The following is a 19,529-nucleotide window of genomic DNA, read 5'->3' on the forward strand; positions in this document are numbered from 1 at the left end:
AGGACAAGATTTTGGGATCAGAAGCATTCTGCTTTCTGTTTGTAGCATTGGAACATGAAACAATCTTGTCGCTGACGCCGTCTTTTAACTCAAACTCCAGTTTTGCATCTGAAGTTGTTAATCGCTCTGTAAACAAGCAAGTCTTGGCCCTGATATCCCTGATACCACCAGAGGGTGAAATCGTCATCATACCCATGGGCTCCGAAATTGTTGATCACTTTATCTGTGGGGGGGATTTCTTTATGTAAGTCACTGACCTTTCCGTCACAAAAGACCTCTCTTACGCACTGCTTCACTTCCACACAAGCTAACAGACGGTTGAAGAACTGTCTGGTCATCTCTTCAATGCTTGTTCTCATGTTTGCTGTAATTTTCCTCAGTGTGTTTCTTAGATGTCGTCCTACAAAGCTATGTAGTGTGTCTCAAACTAGAGGAAAAAGCCATCAGTGACAAATAACTGGTTCGTTAGTATTTACTTAAAAGTTGAAATGCCACTTTAAAAGGACAACTTACCATAATCGTTGCTTTCAACCAGTTAAAAGTCTTGATTCTTTCAGCCTATAATGGGTTCAGTAGCCAACTTTCCATTTAATTGTTGTGCAAATGTTGGTTACGTATGTCTGTAATCCGCCAGTTAACAGAAAAGAAAGTAAAGGTTGGGAACGGCAATCAAAACAAATCAGCAGGGCCGTCTAACCAGCTACGAGAGAAAAATTGAATTTATTGAGTGAAATGTTTGCAACGTCAGAATTTATTTGGCAAAAGTGTTTCCGTAACCCATTTACCTTTTCCAAAAAGGTAAAACCAGCTCAAGTGAGGGTAAAGAAACATCGTTCACACAATTGAGGACGCTTTAAATGTTTCCGTTTTCTAACGCGAGACTCCAGAATGTTGAGTGGAAACAGGGTTTCCTCCCCCAGGGCACAAGGACTGTTCAGAGCAGGATTAGTCCAACTGGCAGACGACTCGAAACACAAGCACACCATAGAGCACCATCATATTTCTTTTAGGGTGTTGTGATTTTTATTTCTGACAAATAATAAACTACTTGGATTCATAATCATCTGTCCATCTTCTGTTGCGCTTCATAAAGCCGATATTATCTTGTAAAAAAAAACGTGACATTGATTCGGTTTGACCCAAAAATGTTTTGGTGTAATTGGAAGCAGAACGCGAGACAGAGGAGGAAAGTAAAGAAAGAGTGCAGTGCAGAGCAAGACCGCCAACATCTCGTAAGGCGATACTCCCAGAGCCCAGAACGACCCGGCCTCACACACATACACACATGCACAAACACTGGTTTATACGGTCCAGATAGCAGTGACAGGAGTTTCCTTATTTTGACCCCTGCTCCGTGATGCTTATTAGTGTGTTTGTGTGCATAACGCATGAGTGAGTTTGCTGCCCTTTAATTCTCAAATTTAGTGTGAAAATCATGAAATATAATCGCACATTTCCTCCCAATCCTATTTTCTAAATAAATGTTGGTGAAATTATGATATATGCGATTCACAGTGTTTCCATATTTGCAATGCCAGAAGGTAACAGCTATATCTTAGCCTGACAATACCATAGAAGTGACCGTTTTAACCCATAGTTTCTCTTTATTTATACACATTTAAAAATCAAACCAATGAGATCATGATTATTGTTCGACAGCTGATTTAGAGAAAAGAAAAAAAAAATCTAAATTTAAAAAGAAGAAATTTGAAAAAAGTATTGCCGAAATCCCTTTTGGGTCATTTTACTCTGTCTTGAATATATTTTGGTATGTTATGATTTCTAAAACATTTAGGGCAATACTTTAACGTTGCAAGTGCGACAACCAGTGCAAAGCTTTGTGACCTGCTATTTTGGTGCAAACGGGTCGGCTGAAGTGGAATATAGATTAGAAGGTGTGGGAGATCAATAAATACACTCTCAGCCAATCACATCACTGCTCTCGCAGCTCTGAAACAGCTGCCTTCTGATTGGCCCTATTCAAATCTGAATAATCCACGTGTGTGTGTCCTGATGCCTTTAGGTGTCGGCACCTTTTCATACAGTATAAAGCAGCCGTGAAGAACCACTCACATCCCTTTCTAGATAAATGCAGACAGATTTCATTTTGCAATGCACATATTTAAAAAAAATTATAAATCCTGCAAGTATTAACTTTGCTTGTGTCCATTAAAATCCCCATAATGGCAAACAGACGTGGGCAAAGTCCGGAAACTACCAAACCGTTGGAGCGCTGTTTGCACTGGTCGTTGTGCTGCCAAGAAAATAGAGCCCTGCCCATTTAACTCTGTACCGTTCTGTCACCGTCTTCTTGTGGTGAACAAGTCGTCAGTCCTCCAGCTAATAGTGATGTTTCTGATTGGTGCTGCTGGAGAAGAGGTGATTTTTCTCCAACGTGTTGACATCAAACTGACTTATGGCTTTTACAGGAGCTCTCTGCTCTCTAAAGGTCTCCACGGATTGGCTAATACATTATGGCATTTAATCATTTCCTTCCGTTGACTATAAATTATTGTTTTGAAGCTGATAAATCAGCTCTGTACATTACCTCAGCCGCATGAGGCAGACCTATAAAAAGTGTTGTTATGCCGGGAGATTGTGAAAACACATGATCCGCCAAGGCTAGCTAGCGCTAAGAAGCTAGCAGAACCTTCTGTCCCGTATCTCGGCGTTGCAGGAGCACAGCCATCTGTCGTTGTCCTGGTAACCGCACCGTGCGGGTGTAACATCTCAGAGTCCCAACTGCCACAGGGTCGCTGTCAATGTCGCCACGGCTACAGTGTGATTATGTTGCCGTCTTCTCTCATGCTCTCTTGACTGCTGCTAGACGTGTGGGCGGGGTTTCCGTTGTGATTGGACAGCGCCGTCGAGCTGTCACTCAGGGACGCTCCGACGCTATTGGGCAACGAGACGCTCTGTGGGAGGGGCCGAGCCGCGGCCGGGCTGTGCGGCCTGCCGCCGGCCGCGTCTCTGTTGAGGTTAGTGTTGTTGCTGTTGGTTACCAGGTGGGAGTCGTAGGGCGTCAGGCAGTCGTTCTCAAGAATGAGGTCGCCGTCGTCGTCGTCGTCATCGCTGTCGCCCTCGGCAATGCTGTTGCTGTGGTAACAACAAACGACAGGGCAAATAATGATTATACAACAGTTCCTACACCTGAACAATGCAAGTCCAATATTCTCTCTTTTAGCTCCGTTTTTGGTCTCCACCATCTCTTGAGGGAAATACATTCCTTTTTAGCTGCTAAATGCTCCACTATGGTCACCTGCTAGCAGTGGTGTATAGTAACGAAGTAGAAATACTTCGTTACTGTACTTAAGTCGTTTTTTTGGATATCTGTACTTTACTTTACTATTTATATTTCAGTTGACTTTCACTTTTACTTCACTACATTTTGCAAAGAAAACTGATACTTTGACTCCGATACATTTCCCCTGAAACCTTCGTTACTCGCTACAAAATCAAATCTATCTTTAGAAACAAAATGAATCATGAGACCAGCGTCGGGGACTGTGGTGGAACACAGACTGCAACAAGCAGGTTTGGCGAATCAGTGGTCCTAGCTTGCAAGTTAAATCATTGGTTAATCACGTTAATGCGCAATTGCAAACAAGTGCTCTCAAAGCCGCGGTGTTTTGATTCCCAGTGATGCCCAGGATGCTATATGCTATAGCTAGCGAGCGACTACATGAGTATAATTCCACTCTACGATGACTGATTTCATGACGGAAGCAGAAATGGAAGCACCTGCTACTCCCGCAACAAACGACAAAGACCAACACCCGTGGATCGCTAGCGAGTTAGTGAGCTGAGGAAGTGTTGACAGTTGTGAGATTTTGTTGATTTGAGTCATCTTAGGTATAATCATTGCAGCACTAGTTGACGTTAAGTTAGCCAACATAACGTTAGCCAACATAACGTTAGCTAGCCACCACACCATAGGATTGACAGGAGCCGCGAGAGCGCAGCATTAGGGTTAGCATTAGTGTTAGCATTATGGTTAGCATTAGTGTTAGCATTATGGTTAGCATTAGGGAAATCCTTCCCAGCTGTGCGCAAGCTGTCTGTGAAGCTGAACACACCTCTACCTGCCTCAGCGGCCTGTGAAAGGCTGTTTAGCATCGCAGGACTAGTCTTCAGCCCAAGAAGAGCGAGACGGAATTCTCGCAATTTTGAAAACCAACTTCTTTTGAAGATGAACAGGACATTTTTCAGTTTCAAGTAATGACTGGGTTGTTACTTTCGGTGCTGCTTTAGTATTGATCATGTTTTGATATTTGAGTCATTTTGTGGATGATCAGATGGAGTTATGATGGTAGCAGTCGCCCAATTGCAGATTCAGCTTGAGCAAAACCTTTGCCTATTGTGTTCAAATCAGGCCCATAGGAGTTTACAAGGCAGGTGTCCTTTCTCACAACACTGACCTGATGCATCAAGTGGATATTTTTTGCTGAACACAATATTATGCATTTGCCCTCTACATCCTCTAGTCCAGTGGTTCTTAACCTGGGTTCGATCGAACCCCAGGGGTTCGATGAGTCACTCTCAGGGGTTCGGCAGACACACACTGCGGTCAAGTGAGCCGCCGCTTTAAAAATGAATGACCGTCTATTCCTTAAGGTGCGTTCACACCGAGCGCCCCGTTCGGTGTGAACGCAGCATAACGATAGGTGGCTTGGATAGCCCTACGGTGGCTTGGGTAGCCCAAAAAGCACGGAAAAAGCTAAAACTTATGCTGCGTTCACACCGAACGGGGCGCTCGGTGTGAACGCACCTTAAGGAATAGACGGTCATTAATTTTTAAAGCGGCGGCTCACTTGATCGGTGGGGTTCGGCAGACACACACTGCGAGGTAGTTTACATGTAAAGTCAATGCACAGACGCGAATGGTTGCGAATGACGCGAATTTCCACCGGGCTGCGCGAATGACGCTGGAAGCGGCCGTCATTCAGACGCAGTTGTGCGACTACGGAAAATATTATAAACCCAGACACGGGGGCGTTTGATTGTCCGACGTTTGAGGGACTTCCACAACAAGTATAAAGCAGAACTAGTGGTTAGTTCAATGGTGGATGGCGGAAACGGTACTGTTTTTAGGGAGATGTAACAAACTCACACCGTTTGTTACAACGTATCTTTGTGAGCAATCCTTTTCGAGGATGGTGGACATGAAAACTAAGAAAAGGAACAGACTTTGCTGCGAAAATAATATGAGAGTGGCAGTTGCCAAGGTGAAGCCGCGCATTTCTGAACTTGTATCTGAAAGGCAACAGCAAAAGTCACATTAATTTGCAGTAAATATTCACTGAGTTATGTTTTTGTGTGAAATTCATGTTTTGTTTGTCGACAAACCGATCCTCACAGCATCGTACGAAGTTGCGTACCTGATCGCAAATCATTCATTGAGTTATGTTTTTGTGTGAAATTCATGTTTTGTTGGTTTTGTTCTTTGCACACAGTGATTTTGTGTGCAACTGATGCATGGTTCATTTTGTGCACTAATAAAATATATACCTATGTTTTGAAGAAATCATATTTTATTTTTCGAATTACGAAGGGTTCGGTGAATGCACTGATGAAGCTCGCAGGGTTCAGTACCTCCAATAAGGTTAAGAACCACTGCTCTAGTCGGAATGAGCATACTTATAAACGCACTGTTACAACTCCTTCATAGTGTCATATTGCTTTTCGGAGAATTATGATGATAAGTTCATAGTAGATGCAAAAGTATACTATGTACAATATATTATGTTGAACATTGTTGCTCCTGGATGGATCACAGCCAACCCAATTATTTTCAACACAGCTCCATGTCCTTGGTCCTGGTGCCACAGCACTTAAAAGAATAAACTTCATAATTCTCAAAATTCTGACCCTTTTGCTTTTTTATTAACAGCATTTACTTGTACTTTTACTTTCAATACTTAAGTACATTTAATATCAGAAAATTACTTTTGATACTTAAGTACAATAAATATCAGATACTTTAAGACTTTTACTCAAGTAGTATTCTAATAGGTGACTTTTACTGGAGTCATTTTCCAGTAAGGTATCTTTACTTTTACTCAAGTATGGCTTTTGGCTACTTTATACACCACTGCCTGCTAGCCTGTGTGTGTCTGCTGTTTGCTGCTGAGCAGGTAGTGTACAGTGGGTTGATCTGAGCTTTTAAACTGAAAACAGCTGCCTGCTGCTGCTGGAGACCAGGTTGATGAAAACAGTGAGACAAACCCAGAACAGTAAAGTTGTGAGAAACCAAAACAATGAGCTAAAAGACTCCGTAGAGCCGAGGGGAACTGCAGAGCTGAAGCTCATTGTCTGTGGGTTCTTCTGCTGCAACACCCCCTGCTTGACTTTGGACAATATGGGTATTTGAGTTTTTTTTAAAAACTCTCAATTTATAACGCAAATGAACGCTGGAATAAAACATTTAAGAGGCAGTAGCTTGGCCTCTAGTTTGCAGAGTGCATATTAATAACCATAAGCGTTCATAAAGAATACGCACAGGGTCACAGTTACGTTTACGCTTTCATGTCCTGAACGATGGAAGGTTTGTTAAAATGTTAGACAGTGTTTTTTGACTCAGTAACTTTGGTGCAAAAAGCAGGCCCTCCATCATGGCCACGTCTCACCTCGCAGTGATGGGGTTGCTCTGGGAGGCGGGGCTTGGTGAGTCATGTGACAGGGCGGAGTTGTTGGATCCAGCTGAGCCCACGGAACCAGAGTTGCCCATTGAGGTTTTGCTCCCGCGATGCACCACGTTGTTCCTCTGGTTAGCCGGCTTGACAGTCACAATGAGATTGTGACTGTTTGCCACCATCATGTCTGTAACCTGAAATGAGACTTTATTTACCATAATACAACACAAAACCTGTGAGAAAAGCCCAGAATTAAAAGCACTGTATTACTGTATACTATGCTGAACTGCTTTCACAATAAAATATCAGCTTTTGGTAACCTTTCATAACAGCAACAAAAAAATCCTCTTAAATCCTTGGCAGGTCTCCATACACGGTTCATTTTGGACACTGAATTTACCTGATCCAACGATTTTCCTGCTACATCGATGCCGTTGACCTCGAGGATCTCGTCATTAACTCCCAGCAGCCCTGTGCTTTCTGCTAGCCCACCGCGTACCAGACGAGATATGAACACCCCAGGGACCTACAGGATGACAGAAGAGGAAAATTGTATGTTACATCTGGACATCCACATCAAATTTATGACGCACTCAGACATGTCCAAATATTTTTTAACAAGTTCAGTAATTAAGTTGACATTAGGGTCAGGGTATTATTCAAGACAGACAACCCAAAAATGTCTATGGTTTTACTCCCATTAGAGCAATAAAATAAAGTGCCCTCAAAAGTTTAATCCTCCAGATTAAAATGTCACGTAATATTTCCAGAGATGTATGAAATTAAATAGCTGATCACACCTTCTCCACGCCCTGTGGTGTCACGCGCACGCTCACGCCATCACGGATGTAGAAGCCCAGTGGCTTGTGGGTGCCGTGCTTGTGGAGTCGCACGCGCCGGTGTGTCTCGGGTAAGATGTCCACGTCAATGATGGATGAGATCTGCCGGAAGTTCTGCGGCAGGCCAATCATGAGCCCCGGTCTGCTCTTTGAGTGGGTGGAGCCTGAGCCGCTCGTGCGCAGTCCGGTTAAGCCAAGCCCCTTTTTACGCCTCTGGAGGGAGTTGGTGGCAAAAATGACAGGTTCGCCCTCTAAGAGAAGACACACAGAAGGATGGAGGGGACAGTTAGTAATCTAAAGTGTGGCGCTTTAACAAAAAAACACATTTACAAAATTACATTCAATTCAAAGGAATATTTCAACAGTCTGGGTAACTTGCGATTGAAACGTAAGTGATAGAAAAGTCAAAGGAACATAAAATCCTTGTGTACCTGGTAGTTCATGGACTCAGCACTCTGTGCTAGCATACAGAACAGTAGTGTATGATAGCCTAGAGCAGGGGTCACTAATAGGCGGACCGCGATCCGGACCCAGACGCTGTCCTATCCGGACCCGGACGTATAACTGATGGATAATTGAGCATTATACATTTTGGCAGCACACTTCTATTTTAACCTGCACAGCTTTTCTAGCCTTTACGGCACTCGGTCAGCAGTCCAGGAAATACACCAACAAATACATGCGTTGTAAATCATCTCACGTGACGCTACTCAGCCAATTGAATATCTGTATTCTGAGACTCATCGTGAGCCGAGTGAGACTTGCACACAGACAGGAGAGAGACGGGGAGAGAGAGCAGTGGGAGAAGTAAGTCCGAGGAGCAGATTAACATGCCGTGCTCTAAAAGGAGAAAAGTGGACCACGGAAATAGAGCTTTAACAAAGAATGGACGGACTCTTATTTGTTCATTCTTCCTGCTGGCGCTACTAAACCACTCTGACTCATATGTTCAGATACCGTGGCCATTAATAAAAGCGCCAAACGCCACTACGAGACCAAACACACATCTTTAGACCAAACATACCCACTCCAGTCTGAACTGAGGGCAAGATGTTGAGATGTGTAGATTGTTTATTATAAAGTTGACTGAGATAGTTATGATGTGAAATGGCTTCAACAAAAGAGAAGTAAAAAGTTAACTCCAGCCACACTCTTTCATTTTCATTCATATTTCTAAAGTCAAACACTTTCTTTTAAGATGCAAGTTTTTAAATTAATTTTATGTGTATTTTATTTTTAGATGGAGCCATTATTTTACTTGAAATGAGAGAAGAACATTTATTATTATTATGTAATTCTATGCGTTATTTATAATCCATCCAGTTAAATTTGAAAACTGAGAATAATTGTTGAAATATAATTGATGTGTACTTTCTGTATTTGATTTGTTGTTGACGACACAGTGACGTTACTACTACTAGGCTTCTTGAATGAATGAATGAATGAAAATATATATATATATATATATATATATATATATATATATATATGGCACTAAATAGTGCAATATCGCTCACAGCTGCTATATAAAATCAACGGTATTTGCTTCGATTGACAAATAAAGTTCACCAAATTCTAACTAATAACCATGAATGCAAAAAGAAACATAAGAAGTGGATGTAGTCACGGTGACATCACCCATTGGTTTGTAGACTACTATTTTGAAGCCTGAAATTCGTTTTTTTGGAACCAGAAGTAAAGTTGTTAAGTGGTGTTAAATGTACGTTTAGGTTTTGGTTTGTCCATCAACAAACACTGCGGCTCCTCAACACCCAAGGAAAGTTCCCGTGTCTTGCTCCTAAACATTCAAATCCACCGTTGTAAACGTTACAGCCCAGGCTAAATAATATCTGTACAAATTGAAATGTATTGCTTGTACATTTTTTGAGCACTCATGTATTAGCCTGAGTGGGTACAGGGTCCACTGAAAGCCACGGAGTAGCCACATTTAGCATGCATGTAATGTTTTTTTCTGTGTAAATATATCGAACATTGAATGACAACATATTGCGTAGATTTCAAAAGCGGCAGATTACATTTCTGAGGGGCAGACAGAAAAAACAACTTGCCTGCCGCAAAATTCAGACCCTGATGATGACATGCCATGACATACTGTAGATGAAACATGCAGGTATTGCAGTAATAATCAACTTAAAGAAACAGTGGCATTCATTCACACAGAGGTGGACAGAGGAGGAGTACAGAAGGACTGCTAAAGGGAAAGGCGTGTGTATTCACCTACTCCAGAGCAGAGGTTTATCTCTATAATCAAATCAAGTGGAACAGTACATTCGAGCGGTTTTCCTCGCTTTTGTTTGGAGGACCATTAACACAATTCAGTGCAAAAATATTATTCTCCGAGTCAAATTTCATATCTGGATCCGCTACCCTGACCGTATGTGGGAGGGGCATATTTATACATTCACATCATTTTCTAATTTCACACTTTTTGGTGTGCACACATCACTTTCCTCTTTCTGTTTATTTTTCCATGCGCTGCTTCAGCGACGACGAGCTGACAGCATGACTTCACAAAATACATATTAGATGACCAGTAAGATCGGATATTTGATAAGTTCATATTCCTGAATTCTTCCTCTATTGCTCTTGAAAACACTTGACCGGCTGCTTCTTAAATTTCATGAGTGCAGCTACACTTAACGCTTCTAGTACAAGAACTACGAATGCTTTTATGAACTACAACAAAAACTTAAAACTTTAAACTAGTAACACAAACACTTAACAAGTGCATTGACTGCAACTGATATTTATTGTTTCAAGATTAATCTATACATGATTTTTGATAAATGAATGAACCTTTTTCTCTACTTACAGCTACATTTAAGGACAAATTCCCATCACCAATAACCAGAACTCAAAGTGATACACCATATATTCTAAGATATAAGCAGGTATTCAAATAACGGCTGATAAAATGAATAACTTGTCTGTTCTCTTATGTCTCACGTGGTACATTCAGTATATTTTACACAGTGATTCCCACAGTGCAACAGCATTCATGTCACACTCAGCGCTCTGCTGCTCACACGTTCTCTGTTTAACACAAACACTGTTTCCACTCACTAATTATTTCCAGTTGCTTCTACTCCACTGTACCAACAGTCGCTGATGCACAATACTTCCTTCCGAAGAATACTTTAAATTATAAACCACTGGAATGCTTTTGATGTTAAACATCTGTACATGGTCAGTTTAATTGACAGTAGCTTAACAGAAGAAAAAGACAAAGTTGAAGTGACTGGAAATAATGAGTTTTCTTTTGTTAAAAAAGAGAAACTCAAAGCAGCAGATTGATTGATTGGGTCAACATGGCAGTACTGAGTTTACACCAACAGCAAATTACAAGAAGAGCAGGTGAGAAAACAAGTCTGACTAAAATGTGATTAAATATACTTCTACGGTAGTAAAGGTCCATCTCTGAGAGAAGCCTGGTTCAAATAGAAGCCTCGCTAAAGGAGACATAACTCTTGTGTGTTGGTTGTTGATGCTCGTTAAATCATTGAATCATATTTTCACAACGCTATTAGAACATGATTTTTGTATTGTAGGGTTCCGAATGTGTGTATCCCCCTTTAGCTATGACTGCAGCCCTCACCAACGTGCCTGATTGATCCAAGATTAATACCAAAGGATTGTAGCAGATTTCTAGAGGCCTTTGTGTCCGAGCAAGCAGTGGAGGGGTTTTAAGACTCTGAAGCAGATTAAACGGCAACAGATTCCATCTCAATCCATAATCCCATCGCTGTTGTTCTGCAGCAGAGGACTCTGTCTTTGGTCTCCTTCTATGACACACTGAGCGACGGCCTTGGGAGCATCTATAAGCTCGGCTGTATTGACAGGGATGATCGGGGTCCGATTGAGAAGGTTTAAAGGGTTTATTCCATTCCAGATGTGACTCAAATGACAACCAATCAACCAACTGGTTGGAGACCTGAGACCTGACTTAGACTTGAATTCAATGTATTTTTGTGTAGCCCAAAATCACAAATTTGCCTCAGAGGGCTTTACAATCTGTACACATACGACAGATCCCAGGACCCTCACACTTGTGACCAGAGGCTTGACTTGGACTTGCCCCTCAAAGACTTGAGACTTGACTCGGACTCTAAGTCAAAGACTTGAGACTAGACTTGGACTTGCACCTCAAAGACTTGAGACCTGACTTGGATTTTCTTTTGTAGTCAGAAAGCAGCATAAACTTTACGACTTTTGCAACATGAAATACAGTAATATCTTGACAGACGTAGCATCCGATTGATTCCCATTCTATCCATTTCAATCATTTGTTTATTTATTTTACCTTTATTTAAGTCAATTGAGAACCAATTCTCATTTACAATGACGGCCTGGCCAAAAAGGCAGCAACAGGAAGTTGTTACAAATGAATAAAACATAGAAACATCTCAATCAATCTCATACAAAAATAACAAAATATGTACAATATATAAAAAAACTAACTAACAGTGTTCAGGTAAGCAAATTCAGAAACAGGTGCAGTGACCAGAGACTATGGTTTGTAATGAGTTAGGAGGATAGGAGGGTACCGGAATGAGGGTGTGGAGTTTTAGCTCGGCTTGGAGCAGCAGACTGGACGAGAAGCGGCCGAAGGCGGTGCAGACTTTCAGAATGATCATGTTGATGAAGTTGCATAAATTACGGTTACTGTTGGAGATGATGAATTTTTATTGTACTAATGAACTGTCAAACCCCACACCACCTCGTCTTAAAACAGGCCTCACAATGTCTTACTGACAGACATCTGTCTCGTTTACCTACGTTGCTATGACTCCTGAGCCAAACAAACCAACCTGCAAATGATTTGAATAAAATGTGCCAGCTGAGGGAAGAACACCTGCTGTGATGTCATCGATTGGGGTGTGACCAAAAGTGCAGGAGGCTTAGTTTGAGCTCATGAAGAGCACTGAAGGAGCTGTTTGCTGCTTCTTGCGAGTCCGTGTTCATTTAGCCTTTGAATGGAACGGCCAGCGTCCGTCCCTCCAGACTCGCCTCTACATGATGTACTGTTTTTGAGCTGAGTACTGGCCTAAAGAAACACCATGGAGACAAAAAACTAAAGCAAGGGATAAAAGATGTTCTTTTCTTTTTGGAAGGAGTTTAACATGAGGAACAAAGACTTTATCCAAAAAAGAAAAACTATTACATCCACACAACGATTCACAGATAAACATCCCAGATCAGCTTAGCTCATGGTGGCAGAACTTGCTGTATGTGAATCAAAAGGTTTCACTCTTTGACCCCCACCACCAACAGTTAAACGGTTGGATCTTCATGGGAGACAACGGGAATGCCTAACTAAGAGCCTGTTGTGTGCATGACGCTTAAACAGAGGGCTCTTAACTTCAGTATGTCAGCTATGTGGCAAGCTAAACTACATTCTATCAGCACTGTCATGTCATTTCATCATCTATTGTGTGATGATTACGTTTGCCTTGCTAGACATGTTTATACCTGATGTCGAAACAGGCAGACAACTACTATTTCAATTATGCTCATCAAAGGTCTTCAAGTCTATTGCAATGGCTTTTGTGTGCTGAGCTTCATTGTTTTCATTCATTCTGCTTTTGGTCTTTATGTACCTTTTATTTTGATACGAGTACTATAAACTCAGTACCTTTCTGACATTCGACAAACAACATCACTACCAATAACAGCTTACAGGCGCAAGATCAGGCCAGAATTTTAGTCTAAAACATTCGGAAAAATTAACGTTACCAATGTGAAGAAGTTACATTGTTGACGTCATGTCAAAGACGTTGACGTATTGTGTTGCGGAGACATCTACTGAAATGAGCATGCTAACCAGCTAGCCCCAGCCCATCCTGTCTTGTAATACCACTTGTACCTGGAGAGGCGATAGTGAGTCGCTGCAGCATCCCGTCTGTCCTCAGTCCAACATGAGAGGTTGAAGAAGTAGAGCTGTCTCAAGGGCTTGTCAATCACATTTTAGTAGTTTGTTTAGTGGATTGTTTAGTGGATAGACCTTCAGTTAGCGGTTAGCTGTAGCAACTCACATTCAGCCAGCGCAAATCCCAGCGGCGGTGGACTGCCCCTACTCCCCGTCGGATCAGCAAACGTTCTGTTGCTGCATTACACATGTTAGACCCAGTGCCAGCCTGCTGTGACTCCCGACGCTGGGGCTTGCCTGGCTGAATGCTAGTTGCTATAGCTAACCGCTAAGTTTCGTATCTCGGTACGAAACTACGAGTCATTTTCTCGTCTCTAAATCAGACTATCCAATACCTTAAGGCCTCCAGTTAGTGTCAACGTAACGTACAGATTAGAACACAGCAAAGTTTCATCAGTCTTGGCGTTTTTGGCAGATTGTTGCCCTGCTGTTAATTTGTAATTTGCTTTCTTTACACAACTGTTATATACTGTAAATCTAGATTGTATGGACCCAGCAGTAGAGGTGAAATGTGGCTCCTAACTTTGGGAGGGGACACCAGACTGGTATGTGCGCACAATGTCACAAAGTTTGAGATTCACAATATAGAACCATGGCTTCATAAACCGGACTAAGTATGCAACTGTCTTTTTGCAGACACAGAGTTTAGTCTGAGAGGGTTTACTGTCAGTGGAGTCACACAGCTGTATGAACTAATAAGAGAGCTTAGCACACAAAGACAACTGTACACTGTTAGTGGTTGAGGTACAAACAGCTGCTATAATCAGAATCAGAATCAGCTTTATTGGCCATGTATGCGTACGCATACAAGGAATTTGACTCTGGTTTCCACTTTGGTCTCAATATAAGTACACAAGTTTACAATAAACAAGAAAAAATATATATATAAAAAATAAAACAAGGGCAACAAAAAAAGTAGAACAGATGTAGGTATAAATATTTAACAACTATGTACAATATAAGTATAAATTAGTGCTGGGCAACTTAACGCGTTATTATCGCGTTAACGCATTAATTAATTAACGCCGACAATTATTTTATCGCGTATTAACTGAGTTAAAAAAAAAAATGCAAACACACCGTTGATGCCAGCAAATCACCCAAACAAACGGTGGAGGGAGGCTTCCGCAGACTACATTGGATGCAGCGTGTGGGAGAAGTATAGATAAAGCAAGACAAGCTAACAAATACCACAGAGAAATGGATACAAACTGCAGCCGATTAGTGTTGTGGAAGATGTCGGTCTGAGGAACGTTCTTAGGATCGCAACGAATGACGGCACGTATGGGCCTCAAGACGCACCGTCACAAGAAGAATACACGAGTAGGGTTGTCACGATACCAAAATTATGACTTCGATACGATACCTGCCATAAGTATCACGATACCCGATACTTACGATACGATACCAGAATTCGATACAATACCACAAATACGATACGATACTGGTATATTTATCTATAATAGTAATAAATAAAACATCTGTACGGTTCCCTTTTTTACCAGCTTGTTCCTGCCCAGCTTTTTGAACACTTAACAAATGGCATTAATATTAATGTTGAACCTCTTCGCATCTTTTGAGCCTCTCTCATATTTCCGCTGGCTTTCAAACACAGCTGAAGGGAACTCTGTCTCTGTGTTGCTACCGACTCTGCTGGCATCTGTTTGAATGTCTGTGGGACTGGGTGGATAAACAATGCTTCATTTACTTGCATAGCGAGTTTGATATTTTCACTTCATATTTTATCTTAATTCATGGAATAATTATTTTTCCTTAACTAAAAATAAAAATAATTAACTCAAGATCCACCCTCAGGCTCCACCAGCATGTAGCCATTTTGCATCAATTGTGTTTCATTTAGTACACTTTTGTGTGCATTGTGAGTTTGTGACCTCATCATCATGAGGCTTTTCGTCAAACTAGGCTAAGGCTACTCCTGTTAGGCTGTATATGGGAGATTCGGGGTGTTCATGTTTATAATCACATTTGCTTACCTGTCGTTCTTTGAACTCTTTGAAAAGTTCGGGGTGTCTGTCGTTAAGGTGCTTTTGCCATGTTAGACGTGTTGCCTCCCTTTGTCTGTGAGGACTACAAAAGCGACGGCGTTACAACATGCACCAGCTGTTGCTCTCACTGGAGACTACTGGACATTGCTGGGTAACCATCATCACCTCGGAGTTACAGCATTAATGGCTAAAAATTGGAATCGTTGCCCAGCACTAGTATAAATATAAATCCCAAAAGGTATATATATATATTTATATATATATGAATATAAACCTATAAATAACAATGGCAATGGAATTGAGGTGATCGTGCAAGTGGTGGTGATAGTGCAAACAGAGGTAGTAGTGCAGTATGTCTGATTAATTGTTCATCAGAGTGAAGGCCAGTGGAAAGAAGCTGTTCCTGTGTCTGGTGGTTTTGGCGTACAGTACTCTGTAGCACTCAGACATGGCAGTAATGAAACTTTACTCATCTTTCCACAGTTTATTGGACCATTGTAACAACAAGGCATGAAAAAGCACGTCACTGAAACAAGTGGAATGCTCACACACACACATTGATTTCCAAGTCTCATACCGGGACCAGTTGGACAAGAAGAAGAGCAAACAAAGTGAAGTCTCTGCTGGAGACAAATACCTGACCTGCTGCATTCCTCACACAGCATTCTTTCTTACCATCACTCACACTCTCACACACACACAGAGAGAATGTGCGTTCATTAGGTCACTTTCTGAGAAGCGGTATCGACCAACGGGGAGCGACATTAACGCAAGAGCAAATGCACCCAATGCATGCACATCACATGAAATACAGGCACACACACACCCACACTCTCCATTTAAAGAGTGTGTGTGTGTTTCCTGATGAGGCAGACAGAAGCACAGCAGAAAGGGCCAGACTGAAGCCCCAGAAGGCACAGACACTGCTAAATCCCCTCTAAACTCTCTCTGTGTGTCACACACACACACACACACACACACACACACACACACACACACACACACACACACACACACACACACACACACACACACACACACACACACACACACACACACACACACACACACACACACACACACACACACACACACACACACACAATTATTGTAGGCTTCCTCATTTCCCAAACATATGGGACCAACCCAGTCCATTAATACAGTGAGACACCCACAGTCGGATTTAAATTATAATCTCATGTAAATCAGACAGTATTGTTCAGACTGTCAACTTTCCTAAATTTCAGTTCAAATCTAGGAAAGTTCATGTCACAGACGCGCAGTGGGACTTTCAAAATAAAGTTGTATCTCAAAGATGATGATATCTATATATATATTACTTGGCATTGGTGATAATGGATCGTTGATCCTTGAATATATATGGACCTGTCTGCGGCGTTTGACACAGTGAACCACCAGATCCTCCTCTCCACCCTCGAGGGGATGGGCGTCTCAGGCTCTGCACTCTCCCTGTTTGCATCCTACCTGACAGGTCGATCCTACCAGGTGACATGGAGGGGGGCCGTGTCGGAACCACGCATGCTGACTACGGGGGTTCCACAAGGTTCAGTCCTGGGCGCCCTTCTCTTCTCGCTCTACACAACATCTCTGGGTTCTGTTATTCGCTCGCATGACTTCTCTTACCATTGTTATGCCGATGACACCCAGCTGGTCTTTCATTTCCCCCCCGGTGACAGTCAAGTGGAGGCACGCATCGCTGCGTGCTTGGCTGACATCTCGAAGTGGATGGCGACACACCACCTCAAGCTCAACCTGGAAAAAACCGAGCTACTCTTTCTCCCGGGGAAGGGTTGTCCGCACCGATTGACGATACCGTGGTTACACCAACTCGGACTGCGAGGAATCTGGGTGTGACCCTGGATGACCAACTGTCATTCTCAGCAAACATTGCATCGGTTACACGGTCCTGCTCGACAACATCAGGAGGATTCGCCCCTTCCTCACTGACGAGACGGCGCAGGTGCTCATCCAGGCTCTTGTCATCTCCCGCCTGGACTACTGAAACTCACTACTTGCCGGAGCCCCGGTGTCGGCCATCAGACCTCTGCAGCTTGTCCAGAAAGCTACAGCTCGCCTGGTGTTCAATCGCCCCAAGTTCTCCCACACAACTTCCCTTCTCTGTTCTCTACACTGGCTCCCTGTAAGAGCTCACATCCAGTTTAAGACTCTGGTGCTAGCCTACAGGGCAGTGAAAGGAACAGCTCCTTCCTATCTCCAGGCCATGGTCAAGCCCTACACCCCCGCCCGACCACTTCGCCTCGGGGCGATTGGTTGCCCAGTCGCTCAGAGGTCCCTGCGGTTGATCGACCCGGTCACGGCTGTTTTCTGTCCTGGCCCCACAGTGGTGGAATGAACTCCCCACTGACGTCAGGACAGCAGAGTCGCTGCCCATCTTTCATCAGGCTGAAAACTCACCTCTTCAAGAAGTACTACCCTGAGCCTTCCACTCAGCACTTATTGTATTTGTATTAGTTTGTTGCACTTATTGTATTCATATTAGTCTGTTGCACTTATTGTATTTGTTTGTTTCTGCACTGTACTTTTGCTCTGGTTTATACTCTTAGATGCTTGTTTAAAAAGGAGATGCACTTATGCCTTCTGGTGACTAGTAGTTCTCTTGAATACCTACGTTGAATACACTTATTGGAAGTCGCTTTGGATAAAAGCATCTGCTAAATGACTGTAATGTAATGTAATATATCGATCTATCAAGCTGGTCCATGTGTTTTTTTTGTAAAACTGGATAATGTATGTTTATGTACTACAATGCAATTAGATCAGATGTTCATACATCTGTGGAATTCTGTCTTCGTGAGAACCAATCATGAGTTTTAACCTTTTACCCCAGTCTTCGCATTTTCAAGCAGCGGCCGTGTTGATTGGTCGGATCTTCATAGTGAGGGTTAAAGTTATGAAGGTGTAGTTGTCGGATAGGTTTAGGGGGATAGCTAACGAATGCTAACAAAGAAGGGTACTCATATAATTACAAATATTAGGTGTGCGTGTGTGTTTAGAGCCACATTTGGTTGTATATTTACGCACTGCGGACCCAAAAAGCTTGATAACATATACGGATAATGTCAATAAAGATCTGTATTTCACGAGCTCGAAGAAAATTAAAGTAAACATAGTGAAATGCTGATATGTTCTAACTATTGGGGCTGAGTTTATTGATATGAAGGCCGTTCATCCCGGCAGACGCTGAGAACAATAAATAACTACTGCTGCCTGGATGAAACACGGAGTGCTGGCTGATTCATCGACAGACTGTCTGACCTGTATCTGAAATGATCTCATATGATCTGCAGCTGTCATGAGCTTGTGTGTGTGTGTGTGTGTGTGTGTGTGTGTGTGTGTGTGTGTGTCAGAGCATGCTCACTCCGTAGTGCCCACCATCTGGAGCCCAATAGGCTGCCATATGGCTGAATCCAGTGCAGGTCTACAATGGGCGTGTGTACAACAGAGAGAGACAGAGGAGACACTTCATGCTGTGAGGGGCAAGGCATTAACCCGTACCTCATATTCACCACAACAACAACAAAAACAACAACTGGAAAATACAATGTCAGGCTTCCCTTTTAGACAAACTCGTTTCAGTTCATGGGCCACGTGCAGCCAGATTTGGCATAATAACCTCCAAATGTTTCCCTTTTGGAGGGTACTGAAGAAGTACAAGTAAGCCTCCATTCATAAAGAAGTTCACAGTTAATGAACAATCCGTTTACAAAACAGATGATGAACACTGATTTCTCGGCCACGACTAAAAACCGACAGGTGTTGCCTCATACCTGCCAACAATTCAGTCATCTTCTCTGTTCACTCCGGCAAGTGGAGGAGAGCTCTGCAACCTGCAGCAGCGTCTCCTCCTCCTTCCAGGAGCCTCGCTGCCTCACTGGTCCCCACTGGAGCCAGCACCGACACCACGTTGCTGGAGGCCCAGGCCGTATTGCTGGGCCCGCTGGAGAGAAGGGAGGCCCTGGAGAACCAGGACTGGGCGGGGCAGACTGTCAGACCCTGCTGTGGTAACATTTGAGGTTTTCTAAAGGACCTGTGGTACTCGGAAACACTACCGCGTTCATCCACA

General features: G+C 42.7%; 1 protein-coding gene across 1 annotated transcript in view; it reads right to left on the reverse strand.

Annotated features, from left to right (window-relative positions):
- Window positions 1–2,774: 2,774 nt before the first annotated feature.
- Window positions 2,775–19,529, reverse strand: part of pard6a (par-6 family cell polarity regulator alpha) — a 29,301-nt gene continuing 12,546 nt past the window's right edge. The window contains exons 3-6 of the mRNA XM_076112607.1: window positions 7,433–7,722; window positions 7,033–7,158; window positions 6,627–6,826; window positions 2,775–3,096 (exon numbers count right to left, since the gene is read on the reverse strand). Coding sequence (XP_075968722.1) covers window positions 2,775–3,096; window positions 6,627–6,826; window positions 7,033–7,158; window positions 7,433–7,722 — 938 coding nt within the window. The remainder of the gene's footprint in view (window positions 3,097–6,626; window positions 6,827–7,032; window positions 7,159–7,432; window positions 7,723–19,529) is intronic.

Source organism: Anarhichas minor, unplaced genomic scaffold (assembly GCF_050575085.1).
Source record: "Anarhichas minor isolate MPS153535 unplaced genomic scaffold, ASM5057508v1 ptg000005l, whole genome shotgun sequence".
Classification (NCBI taxonomy): Eukaryota; Metazoa; Chordata; class Actinopteri; order Perciformes; family Anarhichadidae; genus Anarhichas; species Anarhichas minor.